Source organism: Dendropsophus ebraccatus, chromosome 5 (assembly GCF_027789765.1).
Source record: "Dendropsophus ebraccatus isolate aDenEbr1 chromosome 5, aDenEbr1.pat, whole genome shotgun sequence".
Classification (NCBI taxonomy): domain Eukaryota; kingdom Metazoa; phylum Chordata; class Amphibia; order Anura; family Hylidae; genus Dendropsophus; species Dendropsophus ebraccatus.
Genome location: NC_091458.1, coordinates 115,235,052 through 115,261,792, shown reverse-complemented (window position 1 = coordinate 115,261,792; position 26,741 = coordinate 115,235,052). Strand labels below are relative to the sequence as shown.

The window sequence follows — 26,741 nt, the reverse complement described above, 5'->3', positions numbered from 1 at the left end:
TTAAAATAGGTTTAATTTGGTGCTCACCACATCAGCTGTGGAAGGAACAGGAAACGCTGGTTTGTCAGTTACAGAAGTCCATTCATTGTAAAGATGGGACGGAACAGTCTTCACTGCAAAATAAGGAGAAGTGATTGGTGTAATGGAAAATAGAGATGTATGTTGTAAATGTACATTTTTAGAAGCATTTACTATTATACACAATACTACTAAGTAAATTTGCATCATTGGGCTTAGTCTGTGATTTCAATCAAACTCTTTTTAAAACTAAGATGTGGAATTGTGAACTGTGTAGTATATTTAGATACATTCTACTGAAACTAGGAACAAGATACTGTCATTTATATATAATAAATAAACTTTAAATCCATTTTAGCACTAAACAATATACTCCAGTATTCATACCTTAAGGCTACAAACCCACTTGGCGGGTCTGCAGCGAGTCCCCTCGCTGCGTATTTGCAGCGAGACTCGCTGCAGATCCCGGCCCTATACTTTTAATGGCAGACAAACACGCAGCAGGGATGTACATCCCTGCTGCGAGTTTGTCTGCAGCCCACCCCATTAACCCCTCGGCCGCCGAAGCTGATACTTCACCTGATCCCGGCTCCGGCGGTTCCCGATGTCTTCAGCAAGCCGGAGCGGGGACCAGGTGAAATATATGCTCCAGCCAGCCGCCCGCAGCCCCGGACGCCCGATCGCCCCCCCCCCCCCCGCATCACCGATCGCACGCCCCCCCGCAGCACCGATTGCTTGCACGCCCCCCCCAATCGCGCCCCCGCAGCCCCGGCCACTCGATCGCCCCCCGGCAGCACCGATCGCCCCCCTGCAGCCCCGGCAGCACCGATCGCACGCCCCCCAATCAGCGATCGGTGCTGCCGGGGGGCGATCGAGCGGCTCCGGCGGGGTTAATCGGGTGGGCTGCAGACAAACTCGCAGCAGGGATGTACATCCCTGCTGCGTGTTTGTCTGCCATTAAAAGTATAGGGCCGGGATCTGCAGCGAGTCTCGCTGCAAATACGCAGCGAGGGGCCTCGCTGCAGACCCGCCAAGTGGGTTTGTAGCCTAAAGATATTTTATTAAGGCTAGGTTCACATTTACACCGGGACTCAGTTCGGAGCCTCTGTTGGAGAGTTTGTTCTACACCACAAAATGGTGCTGGACGGTCTATTCAAGAATGGACACTAATTGATGCAGACAGATAACCATGAGGTTCCGATGACTTTAATGGGGTCTGCTTGTTTCCATCTGGTGTCTTTATTTTGCAGGATTTGAGTGGACAAAAACTACTGCTTACAGTATTTTTGTCTTCTCAGGTCCAGCAAAAGTGAATTTCTGACAGAAAACTGCAAATGGAGCCTCGACAGAAGTGTGAACCAAGCCTAATACAACCTTTCTGCATCTTGAGCGTCCCCTGAAAGTAAATGGATCAACTGTAATCTGTATAGTTATCTGTTACAGTGGCAAGAAATTATTTTTTACATTTATTTTAAGTCCTTTAAAAGAGTCAGGGAATTGGTATAACATTTTTATGCTAGAAAAAATAAATAATTTTAAAACAGAGATAGAGAGGGGAAATACTCTTTGTAGCTATACTTTACTCTGGATAACTAAAAGAGGTAATTTTCAAATTTCACTTTAGATGTAGAGACAAGTGCCTGATATTAGGGCTGATACAACTCCCTGCATCAGGGGTAGGGAACCTTTGCTCTCCAGCTGTTGCAAAACTACTATCATGCCTGGACAGACAAAGCTAAAGCTATGTATTAATCTATATTACAAAAATTCTTATCATGACCTAAGCTAACTAAAACTAAACGGTCAAAATATTTTATAGTTACGTTTTTAACTAAAGATTGTAATGCTTACCATTAACAAGCTGCAGAGAGTCTGCATCTATATCCAGTGTACCTTCTCCTACTAATATCTGTTTATTTATAGCATCTATTATGTAATTTCTGAAGCTGCTGACTGTATAGACAGCTGTGGGATTATCTTCAATTTCATTCAATGAGGTATCTTCAATCTTATTGGAATGGAGGTTCATGAGGTCCAAGGTTGCGTTGTTAATGGCATCTGCATCCCCTTCAAAAATAACTGCATAGTGTACTTGTAAAACAACTCTGCAATGGAAAAAGATTCAAATATTACTATACAAGCAAAACCTAAATCACAAAATCTTATGTGACATATTGTGTTAGAAAGTCTTCACGTTCTTTCTCTTTTTTACATCAAAGATCAAGTTATCCCATCATTCTGCACTCAGTACACCATAAAGACAAAGTGAAATTTTTGTTAATTTATTTAAATGAAGGGGGGGGGCGGGGAGTGCATTGAAATAAATATTCACACCCTCTCATTCAGTACTTAGTTGAAGCACCTTTGGCATTGATGACAGCCCCCAGTCTTCTTGGGTATAATGTCACAAGATCTGTATCTAGACAGTTTAAACTGAACTGTAAAAACAGTGTAAAAACTGTCTAAGAATGGGAAGGATTTATCAAAGTGCCTCAAGCTGTTAGATACATTTTTAAACATACTGCCTAACTTTACACTATGTATTAGTTTTTGATAAAGTTTTGGCGCAATATTAGCACATATTGTCACATTTAAAGCGACTCTGTACTGACACCTTGTTGCACCTGGGGTCGGCCTGTCTCCCGGTCAGATTTTTATCAATGCGGCGCAGCAGACAATCATACTGGCATGGCCTAGAGCCTTAGTGCCCTAGGCCTGTGGCGCCTCTCTCCCTGCCTCCATCCAGCCCAGGGGCATTCAGAAAGTGAAGTGAGAGAGGTGCTGCGGGCCTAGGGCACTGATACTCTAGGCAATGCCAGTTTGACTGTCCGACCTGCTGTGCCACATTGCTAAAAAGCATTTTTCTTCTAAATACCGACACCGGGAGTCAGGCTGAACCCTGAGCTGGGTACAACGTGAGGAGTTCTACAACTTGGTGCCGGCGGTTCTGGGGCGGCAAGGTGCTGTCACAGAGTCGCTTTAAGTCGTGCCCCTTTCCAACAAAATCATGTCTAAAAGTATCCAGACCATCAGAATTACTAGATTATCTGTGGGCAAAGGAAATTACAATATAGCATAGGATTCCAACCATTTATGCAACTAGCCCAAAACAATTGTCCAGTTTTACTATTGGGTTGTTGGTAAATGCACCTTCAATTTACAGGAAGTCACTTCAAAAAGATTCTGTCAGTGATGTAGCAAAAGTTAGCAAACTCCCTTTAGAGACCATCAAAAAGAAGAATGTATTCATTGTATTATACAGAATTATACACACAGAGTACAAAAAATACAAATAGTAACCAATTACAACTCAACCTTCAATTCAGACATTTTCTGTCCCTCCCCCCCCCAAAAAAAAATATATATATTATTGTTAAACGGTAGAATGAGAAAATAGAAAGAAAATATAAAAATGAACACAAAAGGTCAATAATGTAATGCTCAATGTTTTATGTACCTGTCATCCAGTATGAACGGACTGAAAAAAAGAGAAAATTGTGCATTAGAATTTTATGAGTATACCGTTTGCATTGTTTTAATACAAGCAAAATAATGAGTAATACCTGATTTTTTGCACTATGATTCTTTTATATCCAGGTAAAGCTTGAAATATAGGTTCCAGCTGAAATAAGACGAGACAAACTATTATTTTATTAACTATTGCAAGTATGAAATACGACTGTAATATGCATACATTGTTCCTGCACCATCAGCACAAGACATATACTGAATGGTAGAATTAGAGGGGAAGCTCATTATCAAAGGCCTACGAGCTACAAGGAAGAATAAAGACTAATGATTGGCTGTAAGGTTAAATGTAAAGCAGTTGTGGGCATTGAGAAGCTTATAGACTATTTTTACATAATAAGATCTTACCTCGGCAATGAACTTTCCACTTAACATTTCATAGGAATCACTAGACTTGTCACTAAGCTCCTTGTTGTATGGTTCATTCATAATAAGGATACTGAATTCAACCATTTTGTCCAGAGGTTTTCTTGGATTCTCTGTTACCTTTAGTATTTCATTGTCCATCTGGGGAAAATTATACGAATAGTTTAATCATCACCATAAATTAGAAGCTTTAGTTAACTCATATAAACTTCTATATCAGTTATATATTGCTATGCCAGTTGAACCTTAGCAACACACACACACATATATATATATATATATATATATATATATATATATATATATATATATATATTAGAGATGAGCGAACCGGGTTCGGGTTCAACTTCAGCAGCCACCGCTAATCAAATGCCGAAAGTTCGGGTTCGGATGGTTCGCTCATCTCTAATAAATATATATATATATATATATATATATATATATATATATATATATATATATATATATATACATATATATATATATATATATATATATATATATTCTTACTTTATTTTTGTTACATTTCTTTAATTCATGAATTGAACTGTATTCTAATATGTGCAATCACTTACATCTTCTTCAGTTTGCTTTTCAGTCAGAAGGGTGGTAGACAAAAAGTTCTCAACAGATATTTCATGTGGTGGAGGTACATTGGCTGCTGCATCTAAAACACAATACACAAGTGTATTGTTAGACAAAGTGTCCCTGTCACTTTAAATAAGTTTTCACATGTTCTATAAACTCCCACTGCACACTGTAGTCTTTATCTCATTGCAGGGGACTTCCACTTTAGACTTACGGTCCTATTAGACATCAGTAAATTAGGGGCAATCTTGATCCTGATTAAAACTTTTGACATTTAATGTAAGGCAAAATACCCTTGCAGGCTTAGGCCATGTTCCCACACTGGCTGTTCTATCACCCGGCCGTATCACAGAACGGCCGGTGTTACTGAAGATCATCCCGGCCAGTATTGCTCCTGCTGCACGCTCCATTGTGTGAACTGAAAGGTTAGTTTTTTGCGGGGCCACTAGCAATCCCGGCCGGAGTGTCTACTATGTGTACACACTCTGGCCAGGATTCCCTCTAGCTGCAGCACAATGTAAGTTAAGTATTAATCACGGCCGTGTTGCAAGTCGGCAACAACGGCCATACTTAACTTACGTGTGAAGGCTATGTTCACACTTGGTATGAGACCGGCCGTTCCGTGACCCCGGCCGGGTCACAGAATGGCCGGTCTCTGGCCGGATTATCGCGGCTGGTACTTAAGTACCGGCTGGGTGATCTTTCTGGCCGCGGAGCTCTGATGTGGGCGCATCAGCGTGCGCCCGCATCAGAACTTTCCCATAGCCCACAGTGAAGCGAGTGGCCGGGGCCACTCGCTTCACTTTGTGAACTGACAGGTCTTTCTGCGGCCGGAATTCACTGAGTTCCGGCCGCAGAAAACTGACCTGTCAGTTTTTTCCGGCGCCGCATAGGATCCCAGCCGCAGCGTGTACGATGTGTGTACGCTCCGGCCGGGATCCCATTACAAATTAGGCTATGATACACACCGCAAAACTACGGCCGTAGTTTTACATTGTGTGAAAATAGCCTAACACTGTGTTTTATTATATGGGTTCAAGTGAATAAGGCTGTACTGACATTTAAAACTGAACTATGAAAATATTGAGATTAATAAATACCTCGAACAGTTGTAGTGTCCACAGGTTGAGGAGCTGATGTTACATCTGAACTGTATAGTGGGGAAAAAACATGTTGAAATATGAACAGATCAAGTTACACAACATATGATATTAAGTTTCCGGTGACAGCCTGTTCTTAGAAGAACCCATTAATATTTGATTCTTAAAATGGACTACTCGGAGTGGCAGAGTGCACATGTTTCTTCTGTTGGGGATTTGCTAGATACTAATTCCAGCACTTTCTTATCATGGGATATCGTCAGAACACGATTTAAATTGTCTTCATTTAATTTACCTCAATACGATTCTATAATTGAATTTCTTACTTACAGAGTGCGGGACATAGCAGAAGCAGAAAGTGATATAGAATTTGATAATCTATTCCCAACACCACGGTTCATAATTCTTTATCACATACATATGGAGAACTTAGATCACGCTCTCAAAAGAATTTATCTAGACAAATTTGTTTTTAAAAATGGTCCTCCGTAATTTTTTCAGAGGATCTGACCCAACAAATATTGAGAGGATCTCAACTAGTGCATTCTGCCACTCCCAATGTGGTTCTACGTGAAATACATCTCCGCTTTATACACAAGGCTATATATGCCTTTAATATTCCTTTTTCCAACTCCCACACTGCTCACATAAACAGTTGCCCGAAATGTTCACTTCCTAAAGCAGACTTGTTTCATTGTGCCTGGGCCTGCACGCGAGTGCAGGAATTTTGGGACTCTGTGCGGCTCTATCTTTTGTCCACTTGGGGCCATGCCATACCACTTCTCCCTATAAGTTATCTTTTTCATTTTATTGATATAGACTCTACTACTCCCTCTCCTAAATTACTTACTTCTAAAGGAATTCATTTAACTCTATTAGTTTCCCTGAAATGTTTATTAAGACACTGGATACTGGATACTCTACCAGACATTTCTGAGGTAATCTCCGCTCCGAAGGAGATCTTTCATTGGGAACTTTTGGATGTATTGCGCACCAAAGAAAAATCAACAAAAACATTTATGTCCAAATGGACACAATTTCTAATTCATGATTTTACTATAGAAGAGAGAGACTCTGTCATTAATCAATTTAAGGACACTGATTGGTATTGCATGGCCGCCCAAAAGGGAACTCTGGGAGCACTCCAAATATCTTAAGCTTTTCCCTTTCTCTGTTAAAGACAATTCTCTCCATTCTATTGGTAGCATATTTGAATATCTGACATCTATACCATGTTTTAAGGTGATATTATAAATTACTGTTTTTCTACTTATGTTTTTGGTAAGACTATGTTGTATTGTATATGATAATATGTCTTTTAAGGTTATTACAAAGGCTCATTGTATCTGTATGATATTGTAAACATACAATCCTTTGTTGCCTGTGAGCGACTTTCTTTTTGAATGTAATGAATTTTCAATATGTATGTTCAAATATTACATAAGCCACTAATAAAATATCGTTTAAAAAAAAAATATTTGATTCTTGGGGACCTGTATGGAAGGGCCCCTTCATTTTGTATTGGCTGTGTGGAGTTACTGCAGCTCAGCTCCACTGAAGTGAAAGGCAGCTGTGAAGCAGTAACCCGGCACAGTCACTACTTCATGAATGGAGTTTTTGCTTCTGTACTGTTCACTGTATAATGCAGGTGTCATAGCTCGGGCAAACAGCTAATTGGCGATGATACCAGATGTCAGTACCTCGCCGGTTAGGTATTAATGGTCTACTCTGAGGATATGCTATCTATATATTTTTTTCCACTGGAAAACTTTTAGTTACATTTTTACTTTTAAACAATTTTTGCAAAATGAGTCTGTTTACACAAAAATGATGTCAGCCTGAAAGAAGAAATAACCACAGATCCAATTTATTCATTAAAATATAATTGACCAAAAAACACTACCTCCCAAAAAATAGTTTGGGGGAAGGGGGTTAGCCCACAAGATGGGTAACACTAGAGAAAAAAAATTTTAAGCATAGGTTGTTGATCTTTACAAGCTACGAATAGAGCTACAAGGGGCATCAATTTCAGTGACACAACTGCCAGAGTGGAACAGTTACAGTAAATGACAACATTTAGTCTTAATGCCCATAATATTTGGCAGGTCTCAGATGCATACACTTGGATAACAGCTGTGGTTATAGTAATAGTTTCCTGGTATTGTGTAGAAATGTCTCTGCACTTATTTTATTACCTTTGAGATTGGATACAGTATTATTCAAATTGTAGTCCCTTAAAGGGAAACTTTCAACTAGAAAAAAAAAACCATAGCAGTGGGACTATCCATAAGGTTAATAAAGAAGACCGCTTCAGAAAGTCTTAAAAATAGCCTTTAAAAAAACTGGAACTATATTTATAAGCCGCCTAACATACTAAGGAATAAATGAATATTTAAGAACATATGGCTGTATAAAATAGACATACAGTAAATTTTCAAAATCAGCTATTTTTGTAGTATTACAGTTTTATAAAAGTAGAAAACAAAATATCTTGATAAAACAGATGCACTAATACCTAAATAAACTACCATTAGTTTCATAAAATACATCACTATTGAACCATCATCATGTGCATGAACATTTCTAGAAGGGTCTTTTGTTTTATGTTAAGGAGTCAGTGATGCATATGGTATTTACCAGTGCATGTAAAACCTTAACGTCCCAATTACAAGCACTTATTACTAGTATTTACGGCCCTTTTAGACTGGCTGAGCAGGTCTCAATGATGAGAGCTGACCTTGCTGATCGGCCCCATATTTTGGTTGTTTATTCGCTGGCCCCTATACACAGGCCAACTACCAGGAATTAATTTTCCTATGAACGGTCATTTTGCCAATAATCGGCCTATGTAAAAGAGCCTCTAGTTATTGTAGGTTGAACTATAAAAAACACTATGGTATCTTAGCAAAATTAATCATTTTTTAAGACAGAGCTTGTTTTCTTCAACTACAATGTATCTGTCATTTCTACAATAAGGGTGCGTTCACACCTACAGGATCTGCAGCAGATCTGCAGCAGATTTGATGCTGTGTTCAGTTATTTAAATGAAATCTGCTGCAGAAAATCCTGTAGATTATTCTATTATTATGCTATCATTAATACTTTGCAACATTTAAAACTGAAAGGCTAGGGCCCAGCAAATTATCCACAATATGCCGTGAGTCACACAGGTGATATCATTTTTTTATGTTTCAGCTTTTTGCTAAAATAAAAAGAATTATAGTGTTCCCCATTCTGCAGTTAATATCCCATAATGACAAAGTGAAAACAGATTGTTAGAAATTTTTGCTAATTTATTGAAAAGGAAAAACTAGTCTGAGGTCAAGAGAACCCTGTATCGGTTTTTATTAAGAATATGTTGCGGCCACCATATGCATATGCATGTCTCTTAAAAGCAAACTAGGATTTTTTCGGATATTACTTACAGTATATTTCCTAAGAACTATAGCTGCTTCTTACCTGCACAGATATAGAGCAATGTCTTCTCTGAATGGTATTCAAAGCAAGATAAAAAGGACTAAACTTGAAGAGGCAGCAACATATTTGGTATTCTTAGCTAACAAACTGTAAGCAACCATCCAGGCTATATACCGGCTTTTCCAGGAGAATTAATTTAACAAAAAACTTTTAGTGCAGGCTGAACAGAAGCTAAATGATCAATGTGTATTTGATATATGAAGCTTTACTAGCTAATCCATCATGATGACCTTAAAAAAATAACTTGATGAAAGTCCTGGACAGCCGAACATTATAAATTCAACTGAATGATAAATCTGATTGGTGGAGTGGTATGAGCTAGACCAGGCCTGTCTAATAATATCTCACCATCATAGGCAATTCTCCCCAAAACTTCCCTGTCTATTAGAAAGAAAATGTATTTTTATATTTTTAGAATGTTTTGCGATCACACCTAATATAAGTAATTGCCATTCGTAAAAGACAGTGGTTTTATATGAAATGTTATAGAGAAGCTAAGCAGATTGATATATAGTTTTGTAGGAAAAGTTCCAAGGTAACTTCTGATCATTCTGGGCTACCAATCCACTTGAGTGGTACTGATCAGTGACTAACTGCTATCACATATCATGCTTTGTGTACATGCGTGCATATAGACAGAGCTGTCAATTTTACTGAGCAGGCCCGCCCACTTGACTACTAAGCCCAGACTGAGCTGAGATTTACATAAAAGTTATCCTGAAACTTTTTCCATGAAGCTTTATATAATTTTACTTAGCTTCAGCTGCTTTATAACATGACTTCTGGACTACATTTTCAGTCTACAGTTTGCCTTTAATTTTAGCAGACCTCAGCTGACTAATTCATTGTGAATAGGGAACATAGTGTCAAACTACAGTTTTTGAGGCATCATAATCTACCACCTACTGCCTTAGGCTATGTTCCCACAACGTTTTTTTTCTGCCGCTTGACTGCCATATTTTTGCAGGGCCGTTATTTTCCTGCCAAAACGCAGGTGTAATATGCAAATTACGTCTGTCAAAGGAAGAAAAAAGTCGTTGGGAACATAGCCTTAACCTGTAAAGATGCTATTTATGTATCTACTAGAGATGAGCGAACCTCCAGCATGCTCGAGTTTATCCGAACCCGAACTTTCGGTGGCTGCTGAAGTTGGATAAAGCCCTAAGGCTATGTGGAAAACATGGATATAGTCATTGGCTGTATCCATGTTTTCCAGACAACCTTAGAGCTTTATCCAACTTCAGCAGCCCCAGCTAATCAAATACCGAACGTTCGGGTTTGGATGGACTCGAGCCTGCTGGAGGTTCGCACATCTCTAGTATCTACTTAATACCCACAATTCCGCTGCCAGCGAAAATTCCATCAGATGAGTTTTATATAACAACTTACTGATTACACTACTAATATTATGCACAAACCAGATTTCTATCAATGTGCATCAACCAAATGTATTAAAGATTTAGGTGAATTTTCTGATCAATTACGTTATGAATCTATAACTAGAACCAATAATGATAATCATCCTAACAGTAGCAGAAATAATAATACTGACACAAAGCTATTCAATAGAAGAAAATTATTCTTGACCTCTTCATTTTGTTTATTTCCCTTGATGTTCTTGGCATTGTCCCTTACATGGCTCCTCTAAATAAAGGTTTAGCATACTTTCTGCTGGTTGAAAAACATTTTTTCAGATAGACCTATTAACCTAATTACTTAATAGTTATGCAACTATTATTCAACCCAACCACAGCATGCTACATTGTCAGAAAATGCTACGGCTCCTAACGAGCAACAAAATATTTTCTGACAGCTAATTCAGGGTTCACACACAGAGCAATGCCCTGTTCATAGACTGAGTACGGTGGAACCCATGGAATCCCTATGGGACATGCAGTGGAGCATGCCATGATATAAAAGCAGACTCAATCAAAGACATAGTATAGACTAAACACAGACTATGGTTCCCGTACTATGGAGCTGTTAACCCCTTCATGACCGAGCCCATTGATGCACGGATGTCCGGGTCAAATTAATGCAATGTTCCTCCCCGACTTCTAAGAGCCATAGCACTTTTATTTTTCCACCTACAGGGCTGGTTGGGGGTGTAATTTTTGCACCATGATCTATGATCTATGATTTATTAATCATATTGGTGTAAAAGAAAAAAATTTTGATTGCTTTTTATAAAAAAAAAAATTCTGATATATAATTTAAAAAAATCAGCAATCCTGATTTTTTCCTGGTTATGCTGTTCACCATGTGGGAACAATAATGTTATATCTTAATAGATTGGACGATTCCGTATGCTACGATATATAATAAGTTTTGGTTTGTTTTTTTTTAAATATTTTTATAATGGCCAAGGAGGTATTTTAAATATTTATTGGGGGGTTATATAATGGTTTTTTAATACTTTAAAAAACTTTTTATATTACATATTTTTTTAACACTTTTATTCACTTTAAAATAGCATAGATCAGTGTTATCGGCGATCTGTGCATAGAGCCTGCCTCTATACATATATGGCTAATCAGACAGGACGTAGGTAAGTGGCTTACCCATTGGTACAAGAGACATGCTGTGGGGGTCCCGATCAGTCAGTGACAGGAGCTTGTCCTGTCACTGACTACCTTAAAAGCTGCAGCCGCTATAGATTGCAGCATTTAATGGGTAATGACAGGCAGCTGAGGGATCGCAGCTGCCTGTCATTATTACAGGCCCAAGACACACTGATGTGTGCTGGACCGCTCTTACTGCAGCGGTCCTGCACACATCTACAGCCCCTCACAGTCAGGAACGTATATATACCTTCCTACTGCACAAGGTATGTGCAGCAGGAAAGCATATATACAGATTGCTGACATGAAGGGGTTAACAAACAAATACATTATAAGGCCATGTTCACACAACGTATATGTTGTATAAAATGCGTCCGTTGTTACAATTTGCAAAAAAATGGAATGGAATCACAGCTGGAGCATATACACATAGTATACACTCCGGCCGGGATCGCTAGCGGCCACGCAAAAAAATGACATGTCAGTTTTCTGCGGCCGCAGAAAACCTGTCAGTTCACACAATGGAGCATGCGGCTCTGGCCGCACACTCCATTGTGTGCAGCGGGGAATTTGGATGTGTACTGCACTACCGGCCGGGATGATCTTCAGTAACACAGAAAGGCCAGTGTGAACATGGCCTAATATAGCAATTTCTTTAGTTTAGTGTTTGATCAATCTCTCTTTAAACATGCTCTTTTTCATGTTATCTTTCCTTCTTGCAGGTTCTATTGCAGGAGTATATTCATTTCAAGAGAAAATAACATGTATAACAATGGGCACTGCTGGAAATAATTTCACATCTCATAGATCTTTAAAGTGGATGTACTGTAGGATATAAAAAAAAGGTATGCTTTTTTTTCTCCGAGAATCAACCCTACTTTTAGGCATTCATTGGAATATGACTACGTATGGACAAATTTGTTTAACTGCATGCAGATTACAGATGTTCACTCATTGTTACATCCTAGTCATGAGTGTCAAAAAAGCCTGACCAAAAGTGACAAATTTCAATTAAGTGAACAACATCCTATAGGAAGCTGTCTTTTGGTCAATTTATCTATACCATCACAAAACCTGAGTTCCCCCATAAAACAGCATAGATTTATGTTAATATTATTGCTTTCTGTAATGGTTTTGACTTCAGTATTATGGTCCATTCACACTTACAGGATCTGCAGCAGATATTAATGCAACTAAAAGATTGAACACGTCATCAAATATGCAGCTTTAAATCTGGAACAGATCCTGTACGTGTGAATGGATCCTTAGGGTATGTTCACACTGAGTAAATCAGGTGAATTCAACGGTGGAACTCTTCACAGTGGAATCCCATCTGCCTCAGTGTGCCAAAGCCTGTCTATGGAAGACCGTGCGTGCCTCTGATGCCGCCGCTCTCCGCTCACAGAATTTACATTCATACATGCATAGTAAGTGGCATGGGAGGAGGCAGGCTGGGTGGGCCGAGGCGGTGCTCTGGCCCGGTGGGCGACGCCCCAAATGCTCTTAAGCCCCAATTAGCATAGGGAATATGAGGATAATGTAGAGGAGAACAGAAGAATGGTTAACACTGATAAGGTAAAGAGCTTCTGGGGCATATCAGCATGTTCATTGGGCAGAACCTGCTGATAGTGCCGCTTTAAGTATAAAAGTAAGGCTCTGGAACACCCCTTTAATTCAAACTAGTACTAATTATTATTGGACATTTAGGTGACATTCTCAGCAAAAAGGATAGCAACTAACATTCTAAACATGTATTAGTTTAGCATATGAGTACAGTAACTTACCTACACGTCCAATCACTGCAAGAACTTAAAGCAAAAAATAAAACCAGCAAACATTAATTACAAATACTGATGACAATATAGAATGAGTAATGTGTTGTGAAAAAAAGGAAGGCTTTAGTAGGGTAAAGACTGACATTTATGAACTATCCGTACAGAGAAGGGTTCAGGGATGATAAGAAATTAACCATTTAACACAAATGATATGGTAAGATGTGTATGGTAAGAAGCCATTAACCTGTCATAACTATAGTAATATGGTAGTTACACATTACGAATAAAGTTGTCATACATTTCCAGTAAAAATGTGTACTTGCAGTATGTAATGTGACATACCTGGTTGCTGCATGTTTAGTCATTGCCAGTTTCTGTAAGAGAATATAGTTGTGAAAAATTGATGTGCAAATTGTAATTATTATTTATATATATATAATTATTATTATTTTTGTTTAATTCAGTAATTTCTACCAACATTTCCATTTGCATATTTGCAAGCTTTGTGTCTAATATGTATGGTTGCCTTAGGGCTTTATTACACAAGGCGATTATCGTGCAAAAAAATTTTATATAGTTAAAATTTAAAGGGAATCTGTCACTAGGTTTATGCTGCCTTAAATAAGGGCAGTAAAAAATAGTGACAGAAATACTGAACAGCTCGGTGTATTACTTACATCATTCTGTTCAGCCGTTCTCCTAATATGCAGGAGAATAGGATTCTTGCCACACCCCTCCCTCTGCCCTCCAGCTGCTGATTGACATGTGGCTGCTTATACACAGCATGGATAGATAACTGCCAATGAGCAGCTGGTGGGCGGAGTTTATCATTAATCAGTAAAAACGAAAAATCTATTTGTCTAATAGGACCCTTAGTTGTAATGCTGGCCCCACATAGTAGATAGTTGTGTCCAGACATCTAACAGACATCTCCATTACCTGCACACATAATCATGCATGACATGTCTACATTTAATGAAAGATAGAAAAATGTTAATACTAGGATTTTCTTCCCCCTTCAGATTGTTCTAGCAGCAGCTCATATCCCAAATACATACTTCTTGACATTTGGAAATCTTACATGTCCCATCCTTCTTCCACCTTGCTTGCGGTTGGGAGACTGCAAGGTTGGCCCATACATGTATAATCATTAGCCACGTAATAAAGTTGCTGCACCCACTCCAGGGTCAGGAGGAGTATTTAGCAAAAAGCTGTATTGCTTAGTTATTAACCCAATTTTCACAAACATGAGTTATTCATATAAATATTATTTTAGTCATTTACCTCCATGACTAACTTCTGATGATCCTCTGATTGACTGAAATTCTCCCCAATCTCAAATACTGGCATTTTTCCCTCTTCACACAAATGCATCCAGTGCTGATATTCCGCTTGGTCCGGAAGTCTATCCCAAAATATCTTGAAAACTTCCCAAACTGTTTCTTGGCAAACTGTACAAATACAAAACAACAAAGAAATGCTTGTCATAGCTGAACCCAAAATGAATATCGGCAAACAGCTCCTATTAGAGGGAGTTAATAGTACTCTGTTTATGTGTATGTTAGAATACTGGGGTCAACTGTGATGGACTTCTCATGTATCAAAAACTGGGTGGTTTCATATCTATCTGTTAATAATTCTCTGATCTCTAAAAAAAAATAGTAAACTGAGCAAAGTTTATTCCAGTATTGTATTTTACAGATCTATTACATGAGCTGAACGAAGCACACCTTGTACAATGTAGATTAACACTATGTAGTTACCTATCTAGTTTTTGCTGCAAACTTAAAAGTAAATCAATTGCAATTCACGTTTCAGGCTATGTTCACACTACGGATGAGACCGGCCGTTCCCGTTCCCGGCCGCAGTGTACTGATGCGGGCACATCAGCACGCGCCCGCATAAGAACCTCCCACAGCACACAGGGAGCCGCTTGCTTCATTGTGTGAACTGACAGGGTTTCCTACAGCTGCAATTCATTAAACTGTGGCCACAGAAAACTGACATGTCAGTTATTTGCGGCGCCACACGGGACCGAGGCCGGAGCGTTTACAATGTGTATACGCTCCGTCCGGGAACCCATAGAAGCAGAGGCAGTGTTCCACAACATGAAAAGTATGGCTGTTGTTGCCAATGGCAACAACGGCCGTTCTTTTACGTAGTGTGAACATAGCCTCAAACTGCTGGCACTATTAGATAGCTGTTAGGTCAAGAAGACACATGGTACCTTTCTTACATCTATGTGTGCTTTCAGAAAATAGTCTTCTGAGGGCTGTAACACCTCCTGCTCCTCCTATCCCTTACCCTGCAAAGGAGCTCAGCTTGCAGCTGACTGTCAATCAGGCAGGGTCAGGTATGAGGGGGTAGTTGAGAGCTATTTTTCTATATGCACAAAGCACAGATGGATATATGAAAGGCACCATGTGTCTGCTTGACGTAACAGCTATCTGACTGTGTCAGCAGTTACGAATTTAAAATACAGCTAACAGATTCCTTTTAAATACACTGATTACTAAGCCTGGGATATGGAATGGCATGGCATGACTGCTGCAAAGCTACTTTTCCTCTTCAAAAGTTACAGCATAGTGTCAATCCAGCTCTGGGCTGAACAGCTTGAGTGGGATCAAGACTTGTGGAGGACACTGTGCAAAATACACCGGAGACCATTCTGGATATATTATAATACTATATAACATTAACTAAGGGCTATTTCCTTCTTAAGCATCTATGGCAACATGTACTTTTCTGCTGCATAATAATAGTTAAAAACACACCTCAAACTCTGATCCCTTTTTGCTTAGACTATATGAGGAGTGCTACAGTAAGCTGAATAATACAGGCTTTTGGAAGCTGGATGCCATATGCAATTTAACTTTCTTCACATTCATCCTGTGAATAGATGAGTTAAAAGGGTTATCCAGTGCTACAAGAACATGGCCACTTTCCCCCTCTCTTGTCTCCAGATTGGGTTGGGTGTCAAACTCAGCTCCATTGAAGTAAATGGAGCTTAATTGCAAACCACACCTGAACTGGAGACCAGAGAGGGGGAAAAGTGGCCATGTTTTTGTAGCGCTGGATAACCCCTTTAAGTATGACATTCTTACTGCTTGCGGGACAATGCCTGACAACAATTTGTTTTTGTGAACCAGTAAAGAGGCATATCCCTAACAACTCCTCTTCAGCCCATGGCAGAACTGACACGGACAATAAAAAAAGAAAAAGGCCTAATGGCCCAAACCTTGCCGCTGTCTTTTTTCACTACCACTGTTTGAAAATTGTATTGGGAACATATTTAACATGGAGAAGTAACTAAGGAGACAGATAAAGGAAAGTCAGAATAGGGCTATGTTTCCACACAGTATTTTGATCAGTATTTTTTTTAAAGCGAATGTACCAACACTACATCGCTTTTCTGTTTTTACCATGAATACAGAGGCGCTGGCAAAGAGATGCTGGTGGCACGGTCCTTTTTTTAAACCACGACCTGGTTCCCATGCACGGCACCAGTCTATTACTGAGCACATGCCCGGCCTGAAGCAACGGAGGCGGGTCAGACTGCCCCTAGTGGGAGGAAACCCCCTCCCCCTCTATGACGTGGCTTCTGGCTTTAACCAAAACCAGGAGTGGGTTGAAAGCAGAGAAACTGTAGAGATCTTTTCATTATATTTTTCTTTATCAGTTCAACTCCTGTTTTTGGCTACAAATAGTGACCAAAATACTGACAAACACTGACCAAAATTCTTTATGTGAACATAGCCTAAAACGGAGTTTGGAAAGCACCCAAAATACCTCTCCTCCCTAAACTAAAGGTTCCCATGCGTTCACTAGTACCCTAATGTCATACATAGTGCTACAGCATATACTTTATTTCTAGATGTATTTTTATGCAGTTGAGCTACAGAGATGTAGGACTGTTTGAATTTCCAGGAGGAAGAATAGAAGAACACAACACAGATTTGTGGGTATTGCCACATTTAGGCCCTGTTCACAATGAGTAAACATGGCATAATTCCCGCCGTACTCAGTGTGCTGCTGTAAGTGAATGAGAGGGCATGCGCTCGTCTGCTCCCTCCGCTCTCCGCTCAAAGAAGTAACCGAGCGTGCGCCCTCTCATTCACTTACAGCAGCACACTGAGCACGGCGGAGGTCCGCCGCAAATTACGCCGTGTTTACTCAGTGTGAGTGGGGCCTTATTAAAACAAGCTTGTCAGGAGAGCTGACATGGCACAGTAGCAAGTGAGCGGACAAAGTATAGCTAACATACCCTTACCAAATCCCAAATTACATTTGCTGTCTAAATAACTCAAAGTTCAGAGATATTAGTGGAAACATTTACAATACCAAGGCTTTATTACACTTACAGGCTATGTTCACACGCTGTATAGACAATGGCCGATACGCGTGAACTGTATAATGCTACCTACGGCCGGAATTAATGAACATGATCATTAATTCTGGCCATAGGTAACATTGAACTGTGGCCGTTCATCCAGAACGGCCATTGTTTATACAGCGTGTGAACATAGCCTTAGAGGTATAACACAGCTCTGTAACTGTGAGGGAAAGATGCATGGATAAATGCTGGATCACTCATGAGGTTCCTTACATTAGAAGATGTGCTGATCACAGCTATTGATTTTTAAGTAGGTCAAAATGAACTAATCAGCCTATTCATCAGCTGGTCACTGCCCTTATTACACAGGATAATAACGTTCTGTTTGGCCAATAATCACTTTGTATAATATATACAGTCTTTAGGCTATGCTCACATTTAGTGTTTTTGCCAGTTTTTTTTTTTTATTGAATATTATCTATTTACATTTTACTGACTCTCAAACCAAAGGCCAAGAGCTATCATTGGGTGCTTTCATACAGCACTAAAATGCTGTGCTGTGATTTTCTACAATGGAATTATGGAACAGAATTAGTTGCTGGTACTGTGCTGGTACTTTAACCCCTTTGCGTCCCATGATGTACCTCGTACGTCATGGCGGTGTGAGGGAGTTCAGAAAGAGGTCCCGCCAGGATCCCGCTATGAACGGCGCTGCGCAAGGCTGTTATCTGCAGCCAGAAAGCGCCTCCATTAGCCAATGCGGGTCCCATTGCCGCTCCGGCTAATTAAGCATTTAAATGCAGCTGTCATGTTTGTCTGTCTGTCCCTGGTGTCTAGTGGGACGGATCTCCCCCTCGGCATGCAATTACCTGAGCGTCGCATTGATGCTGATCCCAGCTCGACAATACATTGCTCTGGTCTGCAGCAGACCAGAGCAATGTATTACTGATCTAATGGATCAGAGCTTTGTATATACACAGCACTGATCTCTATAAAAGATCAATGCTAGGGATATAAAAGTTCCCCTAATAAAAGTCCACATCACCCCCCTTTTCCAATTTTATAAATATAAATAAATAAATAAACATATTTGGTATCGTCGTGTGTGTATTGGCCAGAACTATTAAATTATTTTATTTTTGATCTCACAAGCTAAATGGTGTAGGCGCAAAAAAATTCCAAAGTGCAAAATTGCGCATTTTTGGTCACGTCAAATCCAGAAAAAAATTTAATAAAACGTGATCAAAAAGTTGCATATGCGCAAACAAGGTACCGATAGAAAGTACAGATCATGGCGCAAAAAATGACACCTCACAGAGCCCCAAAGACCAAAGGATAAAAACGTAATAAGGATGGGAATAGCGCAATTTTAAACACTTTAGGGGTGATTTATGAAAGGGTGTAAATATACAGTATAAAATGTCCACAGCAACCAATCACAGCTCAGCTTTCGGCTATGGTAAAATATAAGAGGAGCTGTGATTGGTTGCTGTGTGCAGCACCCTTTCATAAATCTCCCCCTTAGTTCTTTTTAAAAGGTTTTAAATTTTTAAAAGCCGACAAATAAAATAAAAGTTATACAAGTTACATATCATTGTAATCATACTGATGTGAGGAACATAGATAACATGTCAGTTTTACCACCATAGGGCGAACGGCATAAACACGAAACTCCCTGACATGAAAACAAATTCCTTTTTTTTTAAATGTGACAGAGCAAATTATTTTTGTTCCAGTTTTGCAACAAAATAAAGTGTTTCATTGCAAAGTACAATTGGTGTTGCAAAAAATAAGGGCTCATGTGGGTCTCTAGGTGAAAAAATGCAAATGCTATGTCCTTTTAAACACAAAGTGGAAAAAGTAAAAGCGCAAAAACAAAAATTGGCTTTGCCCTTAAGGGGTTAATGCGCTGTGGATTTTCCCAGCAAAATCCACAGCCTATCTAACCTGTAGCAAAGATTTCTAAAATGTACAAGCCTCACAAAAAAGGGGCACAAACACAAAAAGTCCTTAGAGCAGCATAAGGGTGCGTTCACACGTTTCGGATCTGCAGCGGATTTCTCGCTGCGGATCCCTGCCCTGTACACTTATGGGCAGACAAATTTGCAGAGGGAAGCACATACCGCTGTATGTCTGCAGCCCGCCCCGTTCACCTGGTCCCGCTCCAGCTTGCTTGGGGGCTCCCAGCACGTCCCGCTCTGCCCCGCCGCTGCGCACTGATTGGCTGAGCCGGACGTGAAGACACCGGGAGCCCACGAAGCAAGCCGGAGCGGGACCAGGTGAAGTATACACTTCGGTGGCCGGGAGGGTTAACGGGGCGGGCTGCGGACATACAGCGGGATGTGCATCCCGCTGCGAGTTTGTCTGCCCATAAGTGTACAGGGCAGGGATCCAAGCAAGAATTCACAGCAAAAAAATCCGCTGCGGATCCCTTATGTGTGAACGCACCCTTAAAGAGGAATTCACATCTCAACTAACATAGATCTACTTCTATGACTTGTCAAGTTACATATTTTTTAAAATACATTTATTTAGCAAATGTGTCTCCTTCCCCTGATTTGGCCGCTCTTTCACTCCCATTTTCGACAGCTTGTTGTCTAGGTTACAGACCACCACTGTGCTCTAAAAACAGTGGCCTGACTGGTGTATATATAGTTATAATGTAGATGTGTAAAAGAAATTGTTTGAATATACTGTATAATATATACATATGTAAAATATATATATAACTTGAAGAGCCCTATGAGATTAACTATATAAGTTAAGTCTAAATGTACATGCTGTGGTTTATTTCTTCATTATCTTTGGTGAATTAAGTATACTTCCATGTACCAGGGCCCCGAACACCCTTTACACACTGCCTTATCTGCTTCATTCACATTGCTTTGCCACATGAACAAGATCTTAAAGGGGTTATCCAGCGCTACAAAAACATGGCCACTTTTCCCCCTCTCTTGTCTCCAGGTCAGGTGTGGTTTGCAATTAAGCTCCATTTACTTAAATGGAACTGAGTTTCAAACCCCACCCAATTTGGAGACAAGAGAGGGGGAAAAGTGGCCATGTTTTGTAGCGCTGGATAACCCCTTTAACATTAAAAACAAAACAAAAACAATAACTCTACAGGTTGTACTGTTCCTTTTAGGTTCCTCTAGCTAATTGTATTGTCTTTATCACACTGTTACTTGGTAAACAGTATTGTCACATGACTATTTATGCTTTTGATCTATTATTACTACATGCATCACTTCCTCCCTGCTTATAAATAACTAAAGCTGTGCTAAATAAGGCAGCTAAGCTGGAGAGGTTATGACCAAGGGGCCTGAGAACGTTCACTGGCAGATGAACTGACGTATGTAGTAATCTAGCCTCAGAATAGGATGTAAACATAGCGTGAATGTCTTGTCTACAACTTTCTTTCAGTATACCTGTTGCATGTTCCGGCCACCTGTAGCCATATACATATATGGCACATACATATGTCAACAATGTTTAGAAGATACTTATTTTGTATCCACAGGATATGCCATAAATGTTTGATATAATTAAGGCCCCTGACTCCCTCTGTCCTGCCCTTATGTAGCAGCTACAGGCACTCACAATGTTAATTTGTTAATTCAGTGACTATTACCTATCAGTTAAATGCAGCTACAACCACTATAACTATACAGTGGTACCTTGGTTTAAGAGTAACTTGGATTGAGAGTGTTTTTGTTTAAGAGCTCAGTTTTTCAAAATTGTAATTTGGTTTAACTTAGTTTGGAGTATTGCTCTGGTTTAAGAGCTCCCTGTACTGGGTGGGGGAGGGGCATAGTCTGCATAGCAGGGTCTACAGCACCGTACTCTTACCCAGGCAGTCTCCCTCACCTTTCAAATCTCATAGCAGATCCACTTCAAGCTGAGGCTTACATCAGGGGACAGGACAGTGGAGGTAATCTCTCCATAGCTGTAACTCTTCTCTCCCCAGACAGAGAGTGCTGCTATACTGTGCTCACATATGCCCTTATCCATTCATGCTATAATGTGCTTGCACGCACACTCATGCTATACACACTGCTGCTATAATGTGCCTGCACTCACACTGCTGTATAGAAAAGTTTCTGTCACTGTCCTCCTGCACAGCTCTGTGATTCTCACTTCCTGATTGGTCCCTGTTAAACACACACCCCTTCCCCATTGCTGTCATGTGACAGCAGCAGCCCTGCTTCTCTATTCTAGCCTGTTGTACTACGCTACTGCATTATGCGGATCTGCAGTTCTTTCCTGTATCTACAAACTGCTGCTGCTTTTCTAGGTTTATGCACATAGAATACATTATACTCCACATGCTGATTGCTGTACTGTACAGTAATTGACAATATCACATATTGAACTGTTTCTCATTGTTTGTTTTATCTGTTTTACATGTTATTCAGAATTAAAAAAAATCATTATTTTTGGAGTGTGGAACCAATTGTCTGCATTTAAATGATTTCTTTGATTTAAATTTGCTTTGATTTAAGAGTGATTTGGATTACAAGTGCCAGAACTAATTATGCTCGTAATCCAAGGAACCGCTGTATATTCCAAAATAAATAATTCTAAATGTGATAGTGCTAAGCCATGCATGTTCACTTTAATAAATATCATGTGACCTTGGTGTGTAAAAATAAATAAATAAAATATATGGACATCACGGTGGATAAGTGGCAAGTACAGTTGTCTTGGGGCCCTGGGTTCACATTCTACCAAGGTAAGACAACATCTTCAAAGAGTTTGTATGTTCTCATTTGTTTGTGTGAGAGTATTCTGCCCCCCCCCCCCCCCCCACACACATACACACACAAAAACACACACACAGATAGGCTTATTTGTAAATGAGATGGTGACCCTAACGGGGACAGGGAGTGACGTGAGTGATGACAAGCTATGTAAGGTGATGTGGAGTTGGCACTATATAACTAAACATTGAAGAGATAGTGTATGCCTATATGGTGTTTTGGCTCAGTCAGTCAAGCTCTTCATTTGAGGGTATTACCAGCACTAAAATAAATAAATTAAAGTGCCCCAGGTCCACCTTGGCACCAATACAATTTTTCAGCGACTCCCAAGAATCGGATCAACGCTAATACCAAGATCAGCTACAGGATTGTAGAAAGGAAAAGGGATATAGAAAAACAGACAAGCTGATGAAGGAAGACCAAGACCATGAAAAGATCTAGAGTTGAAATATAAGAATACTACAACTATGTAAATACATTGCTTGTAGAGATGAGCGAAGCGGGTTCGGGTTCGAGTCGATCTGAACCCGAACGTTCGGTATTTGATTAGCTGGGGCTGCTGAACTTGGATAAAGCTCTAAGGTTGTCTGGAAAACATGGATACAGCCAATGACTATATCCATGTTTTCCACATAGCCTTAGGGCTTTATCCAACTTTAGCAGCCACCGCTAATCAAATGCTGAAAGTTCGGTTTCGGATCGACACGAGCATGCTCCAGGTTCGCTCATCTCTAATTGCTTGTGATAGGAGGTATGCTTACAGGAGAAGAATCTATGGCCCCCCAAAATCACTGAGTAGGGCACAGAGAATCAGGGAAAGGGAAGGAACACAATTCTGAACATTTCCTTCAGAATTAGATCTAGAAAAATATCTAGAAAGGGAAGATAGTTTAGGTTGGCAACTATAACTGGAACAATGTACATATTTAATATGGTCTTTATCCTATGCAAAGTAAATATCAAGGTTGCACTGTGTATAAACAACAAAGCCAGACAATGTGTAGATAAAGCATGTAACATAACCATGCAGTGTTAACAATAGGAGCGCCATACACTGTGTGAATACATTGTGCCATACAATATAAAAATATGCTACCAACAAAAAAAACATGGTGCTACTCTGAATTTCTAGCAACTATCTATCTAAGCTATCTAGCTAAGGCTACCTTAAGTCCTTTTTAGATAGCCCAACTTGCAGTGTAAGGCCATGTTCACACAACCTAATTTGCAACATGGCCGTGATTAATACTTAACTTACATTGTGCTGCAGCTAGAGGTAATCCCGGCTGGAGTGTATACACATAGTATACACTCCGGCCGGGACCTCTAGCTGCCACGCAAAAAACTGTAAGTTTTCTGCGGGCGCTATTCATTGAATAGCGGCTGCAGAGAACCTGTCAGTTCACACAATGCAGCGTGCGACTCTGCCCGCACACTCCATTGTGCACAGCAGTGAATTCATATGCGGGCACACACAGGTGCAGCCATATCGAAACTCAGCAGAAGTGAAGATCATTCAGCTCCGGAGCGCACTTCATAGGTCAGGGCGTACAGGTACGCCCACGGTCGTCTGGGGACAGACTTCCAGAACGTACCTGTACGCCCTAGGTCATCTAGGGGTTAAACATGTTGAAAGACAATGATCAGCCAATAAGCTTGTCTTTGCTCATCGGCTGTGGCTGTATCCATGTTTTCCAGGAAGTGCCCGGGAAGTATCCTCCCTCTGCACAGAACAGCCAACCTGAGGCAGATGAGCATAGATCATATGAAGCAAAATGAATTTGATTCACTCATCTCTACCGCCAGGTAATAGTACTTTAAAGGGGTAGCTTTACATAGGACTTTAAAGGTAGCTTTACATATTGGTCAAAGCAAGTAATTATGTGTTTTGTGCAGTTTTGGTACTTTTTATGCTTTCTCACTCCTTTTGGATGCAAAAAAGGAGGTAAACACAATCCACTCCGACACCACTCCTTTCTCCTGGCCCCCACCCTCTGTGTCGGGATCATGTGTCTTCCGTCTCTTCAATGGGCCGGGTTAGCGATTATAACCCTGCGCACTGAGGAGAGGGAGGACGCCAAACCAATCAGTGTGCCTGCTACAGTGTGCACCCTCTGTCTGCACTCAGAAAAGCAGGACCCAGTTGTAATTTAAATCATGTAGCTCACATCCCCCTCCATATCTCCCCACCTTCACCTCCGGACATCATCCGCCACTGCCAGCAGTGTGCCGATCCTGTCCTCTGCCCCTCCCACATCATCCCCTGACTGCTGCCCCTCCCAGACATCATCCCCGCCACCTGCAGTGTCCGGGTCCTGTCCTCTCCCCCCATACACCATCCCCCGCAGCGTCCCGGTCCTGTCCTCTCCCCCCTGACACCATCCCCCACTGGCCACAGAATCCTGGTCCTGTCCTCTCCCCTCAGACACCATCTCGCAGTGTCCCGGTCCTGTCCTTTCCCCCCAGACACCATCCTCTGCCACCCCAGACACTATCCCCTGCGGCCCGCAGCAATCTGCCTTCCCAAGACACTATTCCCTGTGGCCCGCAACAATCCGCCTTCCCAAGACACTATCCCCCGCGGCATCCCTTGACTGTCCCTCCCCGACTGACACCTCTGCTACATCGCTGACTCACCTCTGCTACGTCACTGACTCACCGCTGCCACATCACTCACTGAACTCTGCTACATCACTGTCACCTCTACTACCTCAACTTTGCTGTATTATGTGCGTATCAGCTCTGCTACATCATGGACCAATTAGGCAGAAGCATTGCATGATGGGAAATGTAGTTTCCCATCATGGATATACCATCTTTTAGAAAAACTTGTAACTCAGGAACGGTGGCAGCTAGAAAGATGGGAGATGGCTCAAAATACATGGGGGGACTTGGTGAGTTAGACCAGCTAGGTTTCGTAGCTTTTCTTTTTTTTTTTTTTAGCTCATGGGGAGAGTACCCCTTTATGTGCTCTTCTGGATTGGAATTTTTCTCTACAGCTCTATAAAAATCGACCCATAGTGCATTTTTTGCTTTGCTATATAGATTCAAAGTGTGTAATACAGTAGGTATCAATAGACAACCAGTCATTTGCATCTACAAACTACAAGCATAATATATGTAAGCATTAATAAAGATTGTTCAGTGTGACTTACATCTGGTGTCATTAAGATTTGAGGTGGGGGGAGAGATAGCGAGAGAGCTGCGCTCTCATTGTATATAGTGGCACGTCAAATAAATCACTTCAATTCTGAGCTCATTAAGGACTTTTCTAGCCAGAATGTGAAGCTAATGTCACTGGCTATAAAGGTCCTTCCCAGATAAGATGCATGTCTTATGCCCATGGGAGGGAAAGAGAACACTAAAAGACACATGTCCTGGTAAGGGTCTGTTGCTGACATCATAGACATGTTAATGTTTCATAAAGTATTCAGAAATCCAAGCATGAGACTAAAGATCTTACTTATGTAAGGTACATTTTCTTGATTTCTAATAAAACTCATCATCCTTTTATTACAGAGCAATATCTACCATGAGCCCCATCTACCATGAGACATTTATAATACCGGAGTTTTCTTCTGTAACAAAGGGGCCTTTGGGCATCCACAGACGCTAGGGGCTTGGTGGAACTTCAGTCAATCTACTCAGCACTTCTAGGTCAATATGTGGTCCTGCTCTGGCCAATCAATGGCTAAGGTGGGACACAACTGAGGCAAATGATTGGCTGAGAGGGTAACACCACATACCACCCCAAACCTGGAAGGGCAATGGGACTGATGCTCCATGGTGGCGGGGAAGCAACAAAGGTGACTATAGTTTTTAGAGGTTTTTTTGCCAGAGTAAAAAAAAAAAAAGTTATTTTCCAGAATGCCCCTGGTATAAGAAAACTATATTTAAATAAAACTATCACCCCAAGGTATATAACTTACTTATACAGTGTTTTCACTAATAATACTGGTTTCAGTGAGCTTTTGCGTGCTTCTCCCCTGAAAGGAAATATTGTCTACAGCTCCCATCTCCTCCCTTTCTCTGTAGACAAAGCATCATCCTCTAAAGTCCCAGGATGCATTGCCCTCCCTCAGCTGTTCATCACAGTCCTCCTACCCTGCCTACTCAGGGACATATAGTACTGAGCAATGCTCAACCAGGAAGTACATCCAGAAAATACAGAACTAAGACCCCAAAAAGAAATGGGGCAGACAGGTGAGCAATGCTAAATAGTTCTTCAGCATGTTTAT

The 26,741-nt window shown here is 40.6% G+C and overlaps 1 protein-coding gene across 1 annotated transcript in view; it reads right to left on the bottom strand.

Moving 5' to 3' along the window:
- IMPG2 (interphotoreceptor matrix proteoglycan 2) overlaps positions 1–26,741 on the bottom strand; it is a 58,111-nt gene that overhangs the window by 11,748 nt on the left and 19,622 nt on the right. Inside the window, exons 2-10 of the mRNA XM_069972448.1 lie at positions 14,698–14,864; positions 13,756–13,787; positions 5,601–5,650; positions 4,488–4,579; positions 3,895–4,053; positions 3,582–3,640; positions 3,476–3,496; positions 1,870–2,123; positions 28–113 (exon numbers count right to left, since the gene is read on the bottom strand). Of these exons, the coding sequence (XP_069828549.1) occupies positions 28–113; positions 1,870–2,123; positions 3,476–3,496; positions 3,582–3,640; positions 3,895–4,053; positions 4,488–4,579; positions 5,601–5,650; positions 13,756–13,787; positions 14,698–14,864 (920 nt within the window). The remainder of the gene's footprint in view (positions 1–27; positions 114–1,869; positions 2,124–3,475; positions 3,497–3,581; positions 3,641–3,894; positions 4,054–4,487; positions 4,580–5,600; positions 5,651–13,755; positions 13,788–14,697; positions 14,865–26,741) is intronic.